The sequence below is a fragment of the Solea senegalensis genome, linkage group LG6, assembly GCF_019176455.1.
Source record: "Solea senegalensis isolate Sse05_10M linkage group LG6, IFAPA_SoseM_1, whole genome shotgun sequence".
Taxonomy (NCBI): Eukaryota; Metazoa; Chordata; class Actinopteri; order Pleuronectiformes; family Soleidae; genus Solea; species Solea senegalensis.
Genome location: NC_058026.1, coordinates 5614792 through 5631871, shown reverse-complemented (window position 1 = coordinate 5631871; position 17080 = coordinate 5614792). Strand labels below are relative to the sequence as shown.

The 17080-nt window shown below is 39.7% G+C and overlaps 2 protein-coding genes across 2 annotated transcripts; one reads left to right on the top strand and one right to left on the bottom strand.

Moving 5' to 3' along the window:
- Positions 1-47: 47 nt before the first annotated feature.
- syngr2b (synaptogyrin 2b) lies at positions 48-10651 on the top strand. Its single transcript, XM_044029085.1, has 4 exons — positions 48-353; positions 4294-4531; positions 6937-7073; positions 8489-10651. Exons 1-4 carry the CDS (start codon positions 243-245, stop codon positions 8747-8749), a joined length of 747 nt encoding a protein of 248 aa, XP_043885020.1. The 5' UTR covers positions 48-242; the 3' UTR covers positions 8750-10651.
- A 226-nt stretch (positions 10652-10877) lies between these two features.
- On the bottom strand, positions 10878-15257 carry tk1 (thymidine kinase 1, soluble). Its single transcript, XM_044029086.1, has 7 exons — positions 15041-15257; positions 14849-14880; positions 13678-13791; positions 13428-13521; positions 13140-13229; positions 12312-12431; positions 10878-11425 (listed from the first exon to the last, which is right to left on the bottom strand). Exons 1-7 carry the CDS (start codon positions 15104-15106, stop codon positions 11237-11239), a joined length of 705 nt encoding a protein of 234 aa, XP_043885021.1. The 5' UTR covers positions 15107-15257; the 3' UTR covers positions 10878-11236.
- Between the last annotated feature and the right edge of the window lie 1823 nt (positions 15258-17080).

Here is a 17080-nt window from a genome sequence, read left to right as displayed (position 1 = left end):
GTGAGCGGCGGGTATGATTCGCTGTTGAACACGCTCCTCCGACGTTCAGACAGCCGCTGGTGCGAGGCTCCTCCTCGCGTCGTCGTGTGAGTGAGAACAAGACGCAGCCTTGCCGGAGGGAGGCGGAGGCGGTTGGTTGTCAGTTGAGTTTCGCTGGTAGCTAGTGCTGACAGGTCAGCTCTAACCACTCGTTCATCTGCGGAGGACGTAAGGAAGGAAGGAATCTCCCAAACCGGAGTGACATGGAAGACGCGGTCGGTGTTAGCGCGTACGGAGCTTCGCTCGCCGGACGAGGTTTCGACTTCTACAAGTTTATCCGACAACCGCAAACTGTTGTGCGGCTACTCAGCTGGGTGAGTGAGTGCGTGCTACGTCTGTGTTTATTGAAATGAGAAGTAAAGGACATTCATAACAGCTGCGTCTGATACACCGCCGTGGTTGAAAGATTATTATGTGACGCACATGTGTATTTGTGTGTGTGTTTTTGGCCAGAATAACAACAGGCTAACTACTATAAATGCAGCGTCTCCTCCAGGAGAGCGTCATGTTGCAGGCAGCTGGTGTATGACAGCAGCAACATGGTGACAGCTCAGGTCAACACTGCTCTATAGTCAGAGGACAAAAGACAGGAAACGTTTACACACACGTTTGTATCTCATTCACAGTGAGGACATTCATAGACATAATATATGCACTAACCCCTTACCCTAACCTTAACCATCACAACTAAATGCCTAACCTTTACCCTAACCTAAACCTAATTCTAACCTTAACCCTAAAACCATGTCTTTACCCTGAAAAGGCCATTTTGAGGGGTGTCAGAATGTGAGGACCAGCCAAAATGTGTTAGAGGTTTGGGTTGATCCAGAGCCGAGTTATAAATCTCTATAATGGAGAAGTTATGCATGCAGGACGTGGCATTTGCATAGAAAGCGGAATTCATACCAAGGGAAAGTTGTCGCACACTGCTGATCACCTGTTGCTAGGCAAATAATGGCACATATTTGCATTGTGTGATCAGGACACTGGTATGCAAAATGCCAAATTAATCTCAACCAGACAGGTGTGTGTGTGTGTATGTGTATGTGTATATGTGTGTATATATATATATATGTTTGTGTGTGTATGTATAGTATGTATATATATATATATATATATATATATATATATATATATATATATATATATATGTGTGTGTGTGTGTGTATATATATATGTATATGTATGGTTGTGTGTGTATATGTATGTATGTATATATATATATCTGTCCTTGAATGTATCCTTGGAAAAATGAAACTAAAAGATCTGGATCCACGTTTGTGGGAATGTTATCAGGCAGGACTGATTTAATCTCAGTACAGGTTCATGTCTTGGATGGCTCAGGCAGCATGTCGTTTTTACGTGTTGGTTTCAGGAGGCGTTGCTTCTGGCTAATGTTCTGTAAACACACAGCAGCCGGAAAACACACAACTCAAACCTGAACAATGTGTGGTGGATGAGGACTCTGTGTGTGTGTGTTGTACTGTATTTGTTTGCGCTCTATAGGACCTTCTCAGGCATAAACACTGACCTTGTCAGGACCAGTAGTCCTCATGGACACCAATACCTGGTCCTAATAATGAGGCAGAACCTCCTTTTTCTGAGGAGGTGGACCAAGTTTAGGGCTAAGATTTGAATTGTGGTTAGGTTAGGGTTAGATGTGAACTTGTTATGGATGAGATTGGGGTAAGGCTTTGTTTAGGCTTTTCAAAATGAATGGAAGGCAATACAGTGTCCTAAGAAGAAACTAAATGTTTGTGTGTGTGTGTATGTATGTGTGTTAAGGGTTAGACATAGATTATATACTGTAGTGTCATTAGTAAACAGGGGCTGATACACAGGTAAGATGATACCCTTTCCTCACTGACCCTCTCTGTTACTTCAGGGGAATGTGTGTCTCTCTCTCGCGCGCTACTATTTTTCATTTTTCAATCCATATATTACAAAAAACAAAAAACTTAACTAAATAAATAAATAGCAAACCTACTTTAAAAACTAATTAAAACGAACTAATAACACAAAAAGTCAAAACTAAATAAAAACTAAAACTAATTAAATGAATTATAACCTTGGTATACCCCCTCCCCCCCAAAGCTGTGTTGAACTCATTTCAAACTCACTGTGGCCTGACCACCATCAAACTCTGTTGACTTCACCCCTGCTTCAGTGAGCCAGAAGAAGATACAAGGAAATATTGTTTCTCTGTTACCCTGCCTATATATCCCATAATGCACCACACCTATTCTGAGAACAAGGAAGGTCTTGTTCAATGACTGAGCAGACTCTGACTTGAATGTGCAGTATTTATGCAGTTCTATGATCTATATTGTGATCTGTGTCATGATAAGGGGTCCTATACATTAACATTAAATCTAATGATATTGAGTATAATATAGGTAATACACTAGAAAAAAACAAAAACAAATGACATGCTGCACGTAACAATACATATTAGTGACAGATGTCACGACTCAGCACTGACAGACCTTCATGATATCCACTTACTTTTTGTACATAATGTACAGTGGCCCAGAAGTGCAAATCAACAACACAAATAAGAAAACACAGCAACATTAACTGGAACACAACAACATTAACTGAAACCCAACAGCATTAACTGAAGGACGTTATGTTTCAGTTAATGTTGTTGTGTTTTCCTATTTGTGTTGGTGATTTGCTCTTTAGGGCCACCATACATATGGGACATTTTGGCATTGTTTCAAGTCCGTCTCTTTGTTTGACTTTTGTCTCGTGTTTTGGAGGTCCCCCACATCCACTTCTCTAAACGCCTCCTGCTCATCTTCTTCTACCTTTATGTCCGGCAGTATTGTGACCGCTCCCTCTTCCCACGCACCTAACAGTCCCTCTCTATCCTCCCACCAAATCTCATTATGAGGGCAGTTAGAGAGCTGGTGGCATCTCTGGAGTCACATGGCAGGCAGCTGCAGTCAGAATTAGGTCACATGGTTAGGTGGGTAACCAGAGCAGAGAGTGGCAGACCACGGGACGGTCAGAGGGATCTGGCAGCAGTTAATAGTCTCTGCTTTATAAACCACACCACGGACACAAGACATGGAGGTGTTTCCAGAATCAGTTGTAGAAAAAGAGGTTTTTTTATGAGTTAAGTTGTATTTTCTCTTAAGGTTTCTTTAAATGGACACAAGGATGTTTTCTGATTTTGTTGTACATGTACTTATAAGCAGTGACTATTTGAACCAACCTACTCTGAATCAGTATTTGAGAGTAACTGTAACCTCTGGAGTGCAAAGGCAGCTGAATTCACATGTTGTTTTCATCACAAAGTTTGTCCTGGGGCTCATTTAGAGACAGCTGAGCTCACTGTTGTGTCTTTCGCTTCAAGAAAATTATCACTGACAAAACTGTAATGGATGAAAATGAATATTGTGATCTATAATGGATATTAATAGTGTAAGGTGCTGGTCAACAGAAAAACAGAAAATTCCAGAGCCAAACTCACCCTCATTGCTTAAAAACTACCACATGCACGTGAACAGGCGCATTTATCAATGAAACCACACGCTGGAATTAACATATTCAAAAATCAGAAATATAAATTAAAGGTTTTGGCTCCGACAGTGAGATAAGCTTAAAAACCGGCAAGAGTGTCACAGCGAGCATACATGGCTGCTGTCCGCAAAAATACACTGTGGTCATACACCGCTGTCTCGATGTCCTCCTATTGTTTGTGTGGCGCATAAAACAACCACACTGCAGTTTCGTGCAGCCATGCTATGACCCCGTCCAGTCTGAGGAGGTACTATAAAATAATGTGAAACAACGTTTCTGATACGGAATAGAGTCGAGTTGAGCCGAGTAGTGCTAGAACTGTACAGTATAATGGACAAATGTCATTACTCTTACACTCTGAGTAATGGCGCACCTAGTCAAATGAGTGATGACTGAGTTCCATTCAGCTTCCACAGTTCCAGGGTGTCACACTGTCTTGATTACTTAAATTTAACAAGAGTCTTCATTAATTTTATCAGTAGCCTGTGCTTTTTCTTCTGAAATATAAAAGACCTTATAAGACTATATGGAGGCTTGACAGGCTGGAACTTGGTCTCTAAACATTTTGCTTAAATCATTATAAAAATGGTGAGCAGCCATTGTATAAAGCACGCAGTGTGGGGTTGATGGGTAAACATGACATAAACAGAATACTTTCTTTGTAAAATAAAAAAATATGAAAAGAACATCCTATGTTTATTAACTCCATTCTCTGTTTGATTGCAGTTATTTGCCCTGGTGGTGTTTGCCTGCATCACAACAGAGGGATACATCAACAGTCCAACCAGTGCTGAGGCAAAGTGTATATTCAACCAGAGCGACTCGGCGTGTCACTATGCTGTCGCCATCGGGGTGATCGCCTTCCTGGCCTGCATGGCTCTTCTGGTGTTGGACGTTTACGTGCCGTTCATGAGCAACGCACAGGAGAGGAAATATGCCGTCCTGGCTGATCTGATTTTCTCAGGTGAGTGTTGATTTTGATTTAATTCCTGGGAATGACGTTATGGTCCTAAATAAAATGACTTATTATTATTATTATTAGAAACAAAAACGTTTAACCAGCTGGTGCTTTAACACCAAAAATAAATTGGTTTTGTTACCAATTTTCTGGAAAGAAATCACAAACTTGACATCAGTCGGTGTGGATTTAGACCCGGTGCTGTAGTAAGACTATTTTTATTGATACTTTATATGACATAAATCTCAACAGTGACTCTGGTAATGTTTTAATATGGTTGGTCACAGTAAACAAAAGCAGTACTTTGGTCCGTTTTTATCCCTGTTCTAAACACTGTTCTGCACCGTTTGTCAACTTTGCATTGTCTTAGCCCTTCCAAGCAAAAACCTTTAACCAGCGAGTGCTTTCACAAAAAAAAAATTAAATTGGTTTTGAACCTGAAAAACTTGGTTTCCAGAGGGACCAATGCATCATCAGTGGGTGTGTCCATGTAAGCTACAGAGGAAGAGGAAGAAGAAGAGCGTGAAGTGGTCTCTGAAAGGGACAAAACTCAAAAACAGAGGCTCAATATGATCTGCCGTGCTGTCTCTAATGAGTATGGTGGTTCCACTTAACTAGTGTGAATGTGGCCCAGTTCTCTGAGAGCACCAAGGTTCCACACTCAGACAGAACTAGAGCCTAAACGGGAATCATGCCGGTGCGAAAGCGCTATCTGAGTAATCTTCAGGAGTTGGCTGTGTGCAAGTCTAGTCTCCTGAAGATTACAACGATATACTACCTGAGAACTTTCTCTAGTTTAAAGGCTTGAATTTAAATTTTTGAATGAATCACGTGTGACGTGACAGTTGTCACTCAAGAGCCATTTTCACAGACAAACTCGAGATAATGTGGAAAGAAACGAGTGCAGACATTCTCCAGAGTTTGCTGTTCACACGTGACAAATGAGAGTGCAGGACACTTGCTGTGGTCTCGCATGAGCTGGGAGAATCTTCAGAGAATGTCCTGAGTGACATTTGCGCTCACACATACAGCTGTAGTAAAAGAACCCCTGGTTCTTGTCGGCTCAGCAGCGTTTTAGCGTCTTAGCTCGTTGTTTTCATTTTACAGCTCTGATGAATTGGTTCAGTCTTTACTCTGCCCACCAGTCTTGTGTCTAGACAAAGAGAGCCAACTGTGCACTGCCAGCTCTGCACTAAACAATGGACAAACAAAGTTAGTGACTAAATGACCCTGTCAGTTTCGCTATCAACTGGAACAAGTTTGGAAAAAAAATGCCCCATTTTGATGCCATAAACCTTGATTGATTGATGCGTTACTTTTCAACAGATGTGTTTTGTATTCCGTAGTCAATCTGTTTTTCCCCAAAGCCAAAAAGAACTCAGTTATCAAACCAATGTTGGACATTATACCAACATTCTGACAAGAAATCACGAGCTTGACACCAGTCAGTGTGGACTTAGATTCTTTCTAAGACATAAACCTCAGCAGTGAATCTGGTAAAGTCTTGTGCTTTTAGACGTCACTACTGATTTCGACGCGGTTGGTCACAATAAACAAAAGCACTACTTTGGTCAGGTTTGAACCCTGTCTTAAACTGATTCATGTTGGAGCTTTGTATCAGCTGTGACTTAAGTTATTGGAGCATTTCGTGAATAAATATCTGAACTTTGCAAACAGTATAAATGTTGTGATTGGATCAGGATTATTTAGTTGTTTAGAGGGTTAAATATGACACAATTGCTTGTAATCACTCCACTATTGGCATTTGGAAGACAATTAGTTTAGAAGCACCTCAAATCAAATCAAATTTCAAGACTAATAAATATTGGTTTTGATTGTTTTTTCCATTAAGTGTGCACACTTTTGCTTGTACTTCTCACTGTTGCTACTGATATGATATGTGTGAGAGAGAATAATATATACTATACATTGGAAAAGCGATTATTCCTCCTCATAAATCACCCTTTATTTCAACTTTTCTCATGTAAATGTCGACGTCCTCGTACAGAAAGCTTTGATTACTTGGTGTAATACGTGACAGACGCCCTGGCCTGCTTTCCTGACATAAACACAACACCTATTATTCCTTGCTGCGTACAGTAGAGGAGCGAGCAGCAGGGTGTGCGATGACCTCACGGATTCTGCTAAAATTAAACATTCATTCACTGCAAACAAAAACAGTCCAGTCTGCCATTCCTTAAGCAGACAAAGAAGTGGTCATTTGAAAAACAGCTTGTGGTCGTTTGGACAGATGGCGACGAGAGAGGCGTTTTCATTCCGTTGACATTTTTGTTCTTTTCAAAGGGATTCATTCCTCCTGTTTTCCCCCCTTTTCCTCTAACAGTGTGGAAAATTAATCATTTATATTTGTGTCTGTCCATCTGTATGTGTGTGTGTGTGTTCTTTTTTAGGGCTGTGGACCTTCCTGTGGTTTGTGTGTTTCTGTCTGTTGGCAAATCAGTGGAGTCGCACTCATGATGTCCGAGGCATCCCAGAGGATGCTGCACGAGCCACCGTGGCCTTCTCCTTCTTCTCTATCGCCACCTGGGTGAGCAGGACTCCGGCTGTCTTGTCTTTTCATTGTATCAGCTCAAACACTGGCCACTTACTTTGATACTGAGCTATAGCTGGAGCAATAGTCTAATGATAAACACTATTTGTTGACCAGAAAAAACATTTAAAACATTAGGAGGGTTAGGGTGAGGCGACACATAGGTGACACGTAGCTTCAGAACCATCCCTTATTGTTTTATTCTGAATTAATTTGATAGCTTTTTGCTTATTGAAAAATTGCAAAACTCAATTAAAAGAAAGTTGGAAAGAAATGTGTGAATATACCAAAAATGTCAAACTGTGAATTCAAATCCGATTAGATAAAACTTGTTTGACAACTGTGTGAGATATATTTACAGCATTGAGCCGTCTGTTTATTGTCCAACCTTTGCCTGGTAACACAGCTGAAGTCATAGATGGTGCAACGTTCTCTCGGCTGGTGCGTTCAAGCACGGGTGGAAATGTCTGACTTTTGTCTCTCAGGTGTTGATACATTTATCCTGTGTAGCATTTGCACATTTTTCCAATAAGAGCTGAGCAAGAACATTCATTGATCACGGAAGTTCAAATCTGTGACTATCTTTCTGATTTATGACAGAGATGAAGGATATTTTCTCCTGTCATGTCTTCTGGTTTCACCCTCTTACTTCCAGCAAAAAGCATGTTGATTTGCGGACAGTCTCGTTGTCCCGTGTCAAGCTTTCGGGTCAGGTTACTTGCGTTAGATGGAAAAAAACATCAAAACTGGACGATACAGGAAACGCCGTTATCCGTTTTTTGATTTTTCATTTGAGCACAATATCGGGAGTTTGATACACGGATTAGTCACACTCAGTAATAATGTGAATCATTAAATCTGATCTGTAATCGATTAGGTTTCAATGTTTTCTTTCTTCTTTCTTCTTCCTGTGTCATAGCGGCAGTGTCCATTCAGTGCTCGTGGCTACTCTAAACACAGATCGATGCAGTGACGAAGCTTTACCTCACAGCACGTCTTAACCATCCATCCATCGTCTACCTCTTTATCCTATTATCCTATTATTATTTAGGGTCGCTGACATAGGGCAAAAAGCCAAGTACAGCCAATTCACTCTCACATTCACACCTACAGGCAATTTAGAGTGTCCAATTAACCTCTGCATGTTTTTGGACAGTGACCACACACACGAGGAGAACATGGAAACTCCATGCAGAAAGCCGGAACCCTGGGTCTTTCTGCTGCAATAATATAATATTTGGGTATAATATACCCAAAAGTCCTCATACCCATGTCATGAGGACTTTAAAGCATTACATTACATACATTTGAATATTGTAAGCAGTGTTAAATCAAGGTGGTACAAGCGATTCATTAAAGTATTGGTGAAAAAGTATCTGTGCTGACTGTGACATTTTAATCCCACTGTGCAGGGAATCCTATCCTACTATGCCTTGGGTCGTTTCCGTCGCGGTGTAAACGATGTCACCATCCCAACCTACACGGAGCCGCCAGCGGATCCCCACACCGCCTACCCTCCGACCTATGCGCCCACCTCCTACAACCCCACCACCTACACTCCGACCACTTACACGGCGTATCCCAGCAATATGCCCGACTCGCAACAACAGCCGCACTTCATCTCAAACCCCCAGCCACAAGGAGACTTTAGCTACCAGCCGCCCAGCTACTGAGACAAAGGGAGCTCACACGGATGAGGTGGTGTGTCCTCGGTCATCTGCTGATGCAGTGATTGGAGTTTTGCACTGCACAGACACAGAGCTTTATCACATTGATGTGGGTTTTTTTTTTACATCTAGTTTCAGCCTTATTTTGTCAGATTTGTCAGGAACCAGAGCAATGCAACTGCAAGTTTAGAGATATGGGACACAACAGTTTACTTCAAAGGATCTATGGTCAGATTAGAAGGCTTCAGGAGTTCTAAGATTAGTGCTGGGTATTAGGTAATCTGACTTTAGACCTCTGTGTAAAAAAAAAAAACCCTGCAACATTTACCTCAAATGGGCTGATCCTGAAGGAGGTAGATAAAAAATGTATCCAGGAGGTCAACAGTCACATTGTGTGACTCAACAAAGCTCCAGTCATAGTGGAGCAGGGCGACACTGGCTGTGTATCTCCCCTGTCTCTGCTGAAATAATAAGAATGTGCATTTGTACATTTTTATGGTTGTATGTGCCTGAATTATTTTATTTTATTTAGTTTAGTGAATTGCCCCCCCTCCCCCCCTTCCGTGTAGTTTAAGTGCCTTCAGGATCTACAAGTGGTTTAGGATGTAGGTATTAAATAAAAGTATTGGGTGTAGGGGGGGAGACCTTTCTAAAGCCACTTGTCCCTCTGTTATTGCTGTGTGTTTGGAAAAGTGGGCTCTGTAGAGATTAGGCAGTTTACATGTAGGTCGCCACATCACCATCAAACTGGAACGCCGGAGTAAAAAATGACTCCTTGTCTCACCATCTCAACCAGCCAAAGGACGTTTCAATCGAAAACATAACAGACTGTGTAGAAAAAATAAGTCTTGTTGAATGTACATACAGTACGTATAGTCAGTGTTGCCCTTTAAATGTATAGCTAACATGCAGATAGGAGGGGAGTGCAGATCACTTTGCACTTAAGACAAGTTTATCCACCGAGTGTGTCCTCATGCTCATGAGTAACTTATTAACTCCCAACAGCAACAGTGCTGCTCCTTCAGGCGGTGAATAGTTAACGCCTCACACTTCCCTCCAAAGTCCTGGTGACATGATGTTGATTTCCTGTTTTTGAAGGCCGTGTGTGTGCGCGCGCGTGCGTGTCTTTACAGATGCCAGATTAACACCTCAGCCAGTGATGGTGATGATAATCTAACACCTGTCCTGGCTTAATGTGTTGCTTTATTGTGCCTGATAGTCATAGTTTAACATTTCTGCTGCCATCTGGCTGCTGTAGCTTAGCTAAAGTGACCTTAGATCAGATTTTCTATTGCGCCAAGATTTGAAATAATAGAAACTGATTGTTAAAATAATTAACCATGGTGCTATTAGTGGTACTACACTGGAAACATGTGTGTATGTGTTGGGGGCGGGGCTGGGGTGATTATGTGGTTTCAGTGTATGGGGAAAATAATTTTACTGAAACCAAAATATATGGAGAACACTGATGATCATTTCTGCCATAAGGAGAGAAGGTGAACTTGAAGGGTTTGGGAGTAAAAATGTGCCTTGATGATTTTTTGGGTTAAGCAGCTATGTCTATTGAGTGATGTTGTATTGTGGCTCTCAGAAATCAGTTCATCTTTTTCTTAATGAACACTTGGAATGTGTATTTATGACAGAAAGAAATTGATATTGCATTTCTAAGTGTTGTCTTCAGCTTCTCCCTGTACAGTAATGTGATGAGGCTCAAATTTGTAGGCCACATTTTATGTTAGATTCTGTTATAGATTTGAAGATTCTAGAATGATTTATGATGCATCCTTTAGAAAAACTCTCATGCAGCTTGATTTGATTTGATTAATGTCCCCTGCGTTTCCGTATTCTGGTGTTAGATGCGTAGAAGAGACATTTTGTTTGTTAAAATAAAAATCACTTGTATGATGATCTGTCTTGATGAGACAGTCTCTTCAACAGAACAAGTTTTACATCGCAGAGAGGATAGTTTTCCATTCCAGCATGCCAGGCTTTAAATTGGTTATTTTAGTCCACTGTGGCATGCAAGGGGGGGAGGACTGGATTGTATCAACCAACATATACTTGTGTTGTATAAGTAAATTAGGAATATTGCACCAATCTGGAGAAATAGCCAAATAAATGACACTGAAAAGGCTTTGAAACCATACATTTTTACTTCAGGACCACTCCTGACTTTCCATACATATTGCAATTTGAGGTAACCTCAGCTTTGACATAAATTCATTTAGATAGAGAGCAGGAAAATGCATTTGTTTATAATGGAATAAATAAATTAAAAACCTTTATATTTGGCAGGTCTAATCTTTAGACAAATGTTAGACATGTTTAGAGATGGCAGTGAGTTGAAGGGTTTGACACTATCTGCATTGTCCGCGTCAATTAAGTACAAACAATCAAACAAACAGGTCACATAAATACAAAAAGACTACCGAGGTGTTAAAAGCTAGAGAAATTAATAAATTTCTCAAGTCTCCACTGAACTTCTGTAACGTCTTATTTTGCATTCAGTTGGAGCGAGGAGAAAAGTTTCCGGGGAACTCCAGAGTCTCCAAGTTTTCCCACGAGGGCATGATGTGGCGTTTCATTCCTGAAGGGGGCACTGTTTTCTTTGTCCTCCATTAGACCCCCATAACACTTTCTACACACCGCCTGATATTTGTCCGCACCACCAATCACCTCCACCTGTGACACGGACCAAAAAAAAAAATTGAATACAGTCTGAATTGATCTCCCCTGATCTCCCCACTCTGCAAGTTTCTGGTAAAGACACATTCGTAAAAATGATCCTTTTCTATTCTATTATCTAACCCTAACCCTTATTCTATTATTAATTTAAACAGCTGGAACAAATACTGAATCAGGAGTAAAATTGTCACCACCACTGGAGTTTTAAAGTATGATGAAGTATTACGGCCAAACTGGAGAGAAAAAAAAAGGTAATCTTTCGAGAATAATAATAATAATACAATCGTAATATTAAAAAAGCCCTAATATTACAAGAATAAAGTCCTAATATTACGAGAATGAAGTCATATAACAAGAATAAAGTCGTAAGTTTACGAGAATAAAGTTGTAATATAAAAAAAGTCATAATATTACAAGAATATGGTCAGAATTTTACGAGAATTAAGTCGTAATGACTCTTTTTAAAAAAAAAAAAATCTAATGAAATGGATTATTATTAAATAGCAACAGAACACAGATGTAACCAGCGATAGCCTGCAGTCGGCCACGAGCAGCCATTTCCTCCTCCAGTCCACAAAAGAGATGATTTTCTCCTTGTCTGTTTGTGAAGTCCTGCTGCTAAAGATAATGTGGTGCTGATGTGACAAAATATTAAGTATTTCTATTATATCTGTGAAGCCCCAATCAAAATGTAAATGCTCCACTTTGCTCATCTTGACGCAGGTCGCAGCTGATCATTTGAGATTTTGTTTGAATGATAATTACAACTTTATTCTCATAATATTATGACTTTATCTTTCAGTTTGGCTTTAATGCTCCGTCATAGTAAAGCACTTCATATGGCCAAGCTTGTTAATGCATGTTTGCCCCTGCCCCCCCTCACCTCCGTCTCTGCTCCTATCCTCTTCGTGTAGGCAGCTTCTTTGTAACACTGCATGCAGACAGCGTGGAGCTTCACCACACTCTCAGCGAGAGGCACGAGATTCAGGATGTTTCCAAATGGCTGTAGGAATGTACGGGACAGCAGAAAACTCAGTCAGGTGTGACTGCATTACAAGAAGAGAATGGACTCACTATAGTGTGGAATAATGAGCACATTATCCGTTTAAGTGCTGCTGCACAGGCGGACTGTTCCACAGCCTGAAAATGTGTTCCTTGTTTTGGACATTTTGTTGTGACACTCTTTCTGACCTTTCAGAATCTTGAACAGCGTCTCTTTCTTAACCCTTAGGGCTCACACGGCACGGATCTGTGCCACAGGTGCACCCTCGCTAAATTGCAGTGGGAATAATACACAACTCCTTATACAGACATCCTAGGGGTGTGTGTTTATAGGTCAGTCAAAGTTAGGATTAGTTTTAAGTTTATGATTAGTTTTTTTATTCTTTAAAGTGAGAGTAGTGATAATTGTGCAGAAGTCACAATATAGACAATTTTTGTTCATAAAAACGAGCCAAGTGAACTTTGAAATGTGACGTATTCATGTCATCAGATTGCCTACAGGCTGTGGTGAAAAAAAAAACTATGTGTGTGTGTGTGTGTGTGTATATATATATAAATATATAAAAGACACTCTATATTGCACATTCTTATAGCCTCTGTCTGTATATACAGTTTTAAAATAGTAATGGGGAAAAAGCAGCCTAAATGCTTTGTGTTCTAAGGGTTAATGAACTGTTTGCCAACATCCCAGAGACAAACTGACACATACTTTTCTCTGGAAAGTTCCATCCAAGGCAGCTACAATGATCGTCTTTCCCAGATTTGCCATCTCCTCACAAAACTCCACCGTGTCTGGGAACTGCGGTAACAAAAGGAGAAGCACAGATTTAGTGGACAAGAACTTCTCTCCGTCTAATAAAAATCCTGGATCAGAAACCGAGTTAAGGTAAGAGTTCCTGTAAATAAACAGCAGACATTCAAACACCATTGTCTCCCTGAAGGTTAAAAGTTTAAATGAAAAATAGGAAATATACTGTGTGTTTTTTTTTTTACTTACAAACTGTCCTTCATCAATTCCGATGACGCAGACTTGTAGTGCCAGAGACCTCACGTCTGCCAGACAGTTTGCAGGTACAGCTTCCATTGTGTTTCTAGAAAAAAAACGGACAGGATATAACTTCAACTGCTTCATCTGTGAGTGCAGTTGAAATCTTACATGCCCACTGCCAAAATCATCATGTCCCCTAAACAACGCACAAACCAGGGAACATCAACAAGTAAAAAGTAAGAAGTAAATGAAAACATACTTGTCGTGTGTGGCCATGCCCGTATCAGAGTAGCGCGTGTCCTTGGCATATTTAATCACCAGGCAGTTATACTGGGCAATCTGGAAACGCCGCACTCTCCTCATCAGTTCAGTGCTGCAACATAAACAAATGACAGCAATTCCGTGAATGTCAGTGAAACCAGTGTGTTGCTGAACATGCAGAAACGACAACAGATAATAATGATGAGAATCTTAACAGGAGTTTGGAGACTGGGTCAGGTTATTTAGATTTTGGGGTGCACCTAATAAAATTAGCAAAATGATTTGTTTCCCAGCATTTGTACTGATATTTATGTGCATGTAGTTAAATTATGATTGACTCAAACATTTCTCATCAAAATGTTGGTTTATGTACTCCAAATAATATTCAGTGTTATAGAAATTACAGTAAAGAAAATAATAATATTTACGCACATATATTAGATACCGTTTTGTTTGTTTATTTTCTTGTCTTGTCTTTGTATGTGGTTTCTATTGTTGTTTACTACACTAATCCTGTGAGTTTGTAATTAAGTCTTATTTTAACTGTACATTTTTTCCACAAGGAAACCCAAAAGTATGTCTTCAAACCCACAAACACCTCCTTCATAGTTAGTACATGAACCCGGCACAAGATAAGTTTGGGCTGAGTATTACGTGTATATTATATGATGTAATGATGTATAATGTTTAGGGACTGGGATGACTTTTGGATTCGTTTTTGAGTTTTCATTTTCTGCATTTCCACACCTTATTTGTTTTATGTATCAAATTGTTTTAAGACTGACGATGATATTATTTATTCTGCTGATATTTCATAGATGGACGAGATTATGATATAGATTATGTTGTCACTCTTCTTTAATTAATCTGTTAGACTGTTCCATAATTTAACCCCCGAGATTGAAGCACTGCATCACAACCGTTGTGATGTCATTAACATTACTAAGATTGGCTACATCAGCTGTTTATAACATGAACTTCACGCAGATGCACGTTATACTGACAAGGGGTAAACAATGCAGGAGGAGATTTGGCGGGATGGTGAAGTGTTGCAGCTCATTATTGTTGTTCCCACATCACTTTACACAGTGGATTAAATTTAAATGAACCGTCAGTCCTTACAATAAAACAGCTCAGGTACGTGTTGATTAAACGGTTGAAAAACTCACCTTTTTCCTGAAAACATGGGTCCAAAGATGACCTGCAGGGGGAAAACAAACACGGACACCTCATGAGCTCGGTCAGAGACGAGTGAAATACACTCACACAGCTTAATACTAATCTTCAGCTTTACCTCAATTAAATAAATAAGGTTACTTGGACTTAATGATATTATTTAGACTCAACAATGAGAGACGAACCTGAATTTGTCCTCGCGCTTTCCTCGGTGAGTTTGGAAGAACTCTAGGGAAATCCACACAGTCCATTTTTATTCAAAGTTTTAAACAAAAGGCAAAAATAATAAATTATAATAGTGTTATATATTATATCTATCCTCTCTGAAGCAGCCGCAACTCTTGAAAAGGTGAATGTGGCGCGCTGTGTCCAAGCTCGGCGGCGGTTTTTATACCGGAAATGTTTGTGACCAATGAGCGTGGGATAAATAGTTGTGACGTAGTTGTAACGCTGCCTTTGATTGGGTAAGAGGACAAACGGAGAAGTTTTGACAAATCAAAGCACAGAGTTCAGGGCATGCGCACTGCCTGTGTATGTTTGCAGAAGATGTAGGGTTTCCAGTTGGAGGGAAGGAAAGCATGTTTTGAAAGAAGGTTTGGGGTTCAGCTTTTTATAACATTAAACTCTGATTTATTTATATGTGATTTATTTCATATTTGATCCTTAAAATCGAAGAGGAAGTAGTTTGTGTTGAATAATCATTTTTTCTTTGATGTTAATTATTTATTTGGGGATTTTGTGTCAAGTTTATGTGGCACATAAACCATTGCTTTTAAATTTTTAAATTTTAATCTTTTTTACTATTTGAACCATAGTCATTGGGTTGGACAATGACTATGGTTCAAATAGTAAAAAAGATTGTCCAGGACAGAAAATATACAGAATGTAACACATACTGCAACAAAACAACAAATAAAATCTGAGATGTAACACAATCCAACTTTGAAATATACCGAATTAAAGTTGTGTTTGTTTAGAAACAGTGAAGAGGATGTAAACAGAAAAGCACTGTTTTTTTCCATAAGAGTATTTCAGCTATCTGACATAGTTCCCTCATCACCACAGACATGTTTTTATTTCTGTGTGTCCTTTTTATCGGTACCCACTCACACATTGATAAAGAATGGATAAACAAACCTATACGTTAAAAAGAAAAGGTGTCAGTAGGAGTAGCTGACATGTGCTTAAACTAATAAATGGATGTCTCTTTGTGCTCAGACTGTTTTCTCAGCTCCAGACATTGTGACTTATTGCAGGAAAAGTCTCTGTCCTTTGATTCTTGCCCTCCTTACCATCTGACCTTGCTTAGTCATATTTTTACCTCCTTCATGAAACAGATTTGAATTGTTGATTTATCAACGTCTGTGTCTTTGTTCTGTTTGATTCTGATTGGTTTACAGTTTAAACATCAGGGTGGTCCAAAGTCCAAAGTCCAGTCTTTCAGTAGCACTGGAGCTGAGCACGTGCTGTTTGGACATATCTGTGCGTGAACTTCAGCTGGATCAAGTCACTTTAAACACCAAAAAAAAAACAACCACAATGCACTGGACTGAAATGGATAGAGATGTAAGTGTATTCATGTATTCATTCGTCCTTTCGTTCATCTATTAATGAGTGGCTGATATATCTCTTAGGCCTCTGTGATAAGGTAAAAGTAAAAGATTTTCTTTTTTTGTAATGATCTTTTTTATTTGGAAGGACAGACAAATTCTTTCAATGTGCATTTAAGAGTTCTGTGTTTATAAGAAAACTGTGTTACGGTGCTACACTGAGGCCTTGTGATTAGAGGTTGCACGTCCTGAGTTGTTTAGGTTTGTGCTTCGGAATGTAAGCTGCTAATTTTGGAGAAGGATGAATCGTAAGTTTTGTCTCGTACACATGTTTAGGTTGAGAGCAAATGTGATTTTTTTTTCCCATCAAATATTTATTTGTAAATAGTTATTTATTGTTGGTCCAGTCTGCGTCATCCATCAAAGTAAAAGATTTCTGACAAACAAACAAAAGAATTGTTTGTCCCCATTTGTGGAACTGTTTGGTCTTCCATTTGAACTGAATCATTTTTGCTTGTTGCCCCCCACTGGTTAGTCAGTATAGTCTCTCCTGGTTGGCCTCCACCTGCAACCCAGAGAACTACGTTCACATTTTATACATGGTCTCAGGTTTAAGAAGGTGACACAGAATTGACATAGTGTTGCTTTATAAAAACAGTGGCAGGCAGCCTTACC

Coding starts and splice junctions, on each gene's coding strand:
- syngr2b (XM_044029085.1), top strand. CDS start 243: ATGGAAGACGCGGTCGGTGTTAGCGCGTACGGAGCTTCGCTCGCCGGA. Junction 354..4,293: donor TTGTGCGGCTACTCAGCTGG/GTGAGTGAGTGC, acceptor GTTTGATTGCAG/TTATTTGCCCTGGTGGTGTT. Junction 4,532..6,936: donor GGCTGATCTGATTTTCTCAG/GTGAGTGTTGAT, acceptor GTTCTTTTTTAG/GGCTGTGGACCTTCCTGTGG.
- tk1 (XM_044029086.1), bottom strand. CDS start 15,106: ATGGACTGTGTGGATTTCCCTAGAGTTCTTCCAAACTCACCGAGGAAA. Junction 14,881..15,040: donor AAGCGCGAGGACAAATTCAG/GTTCGTCTCTCA, acceptor TTCCCCCTGCAG/GTCATCTTTGGACCCATGTT. Junction 13,792..14,848: donor CCCATGTTTTCAGGAAAAAG/GTGAGTTTTTCA, acceptor TTTATGTTGCAG/CACTGAACTGATGAGGAGAG.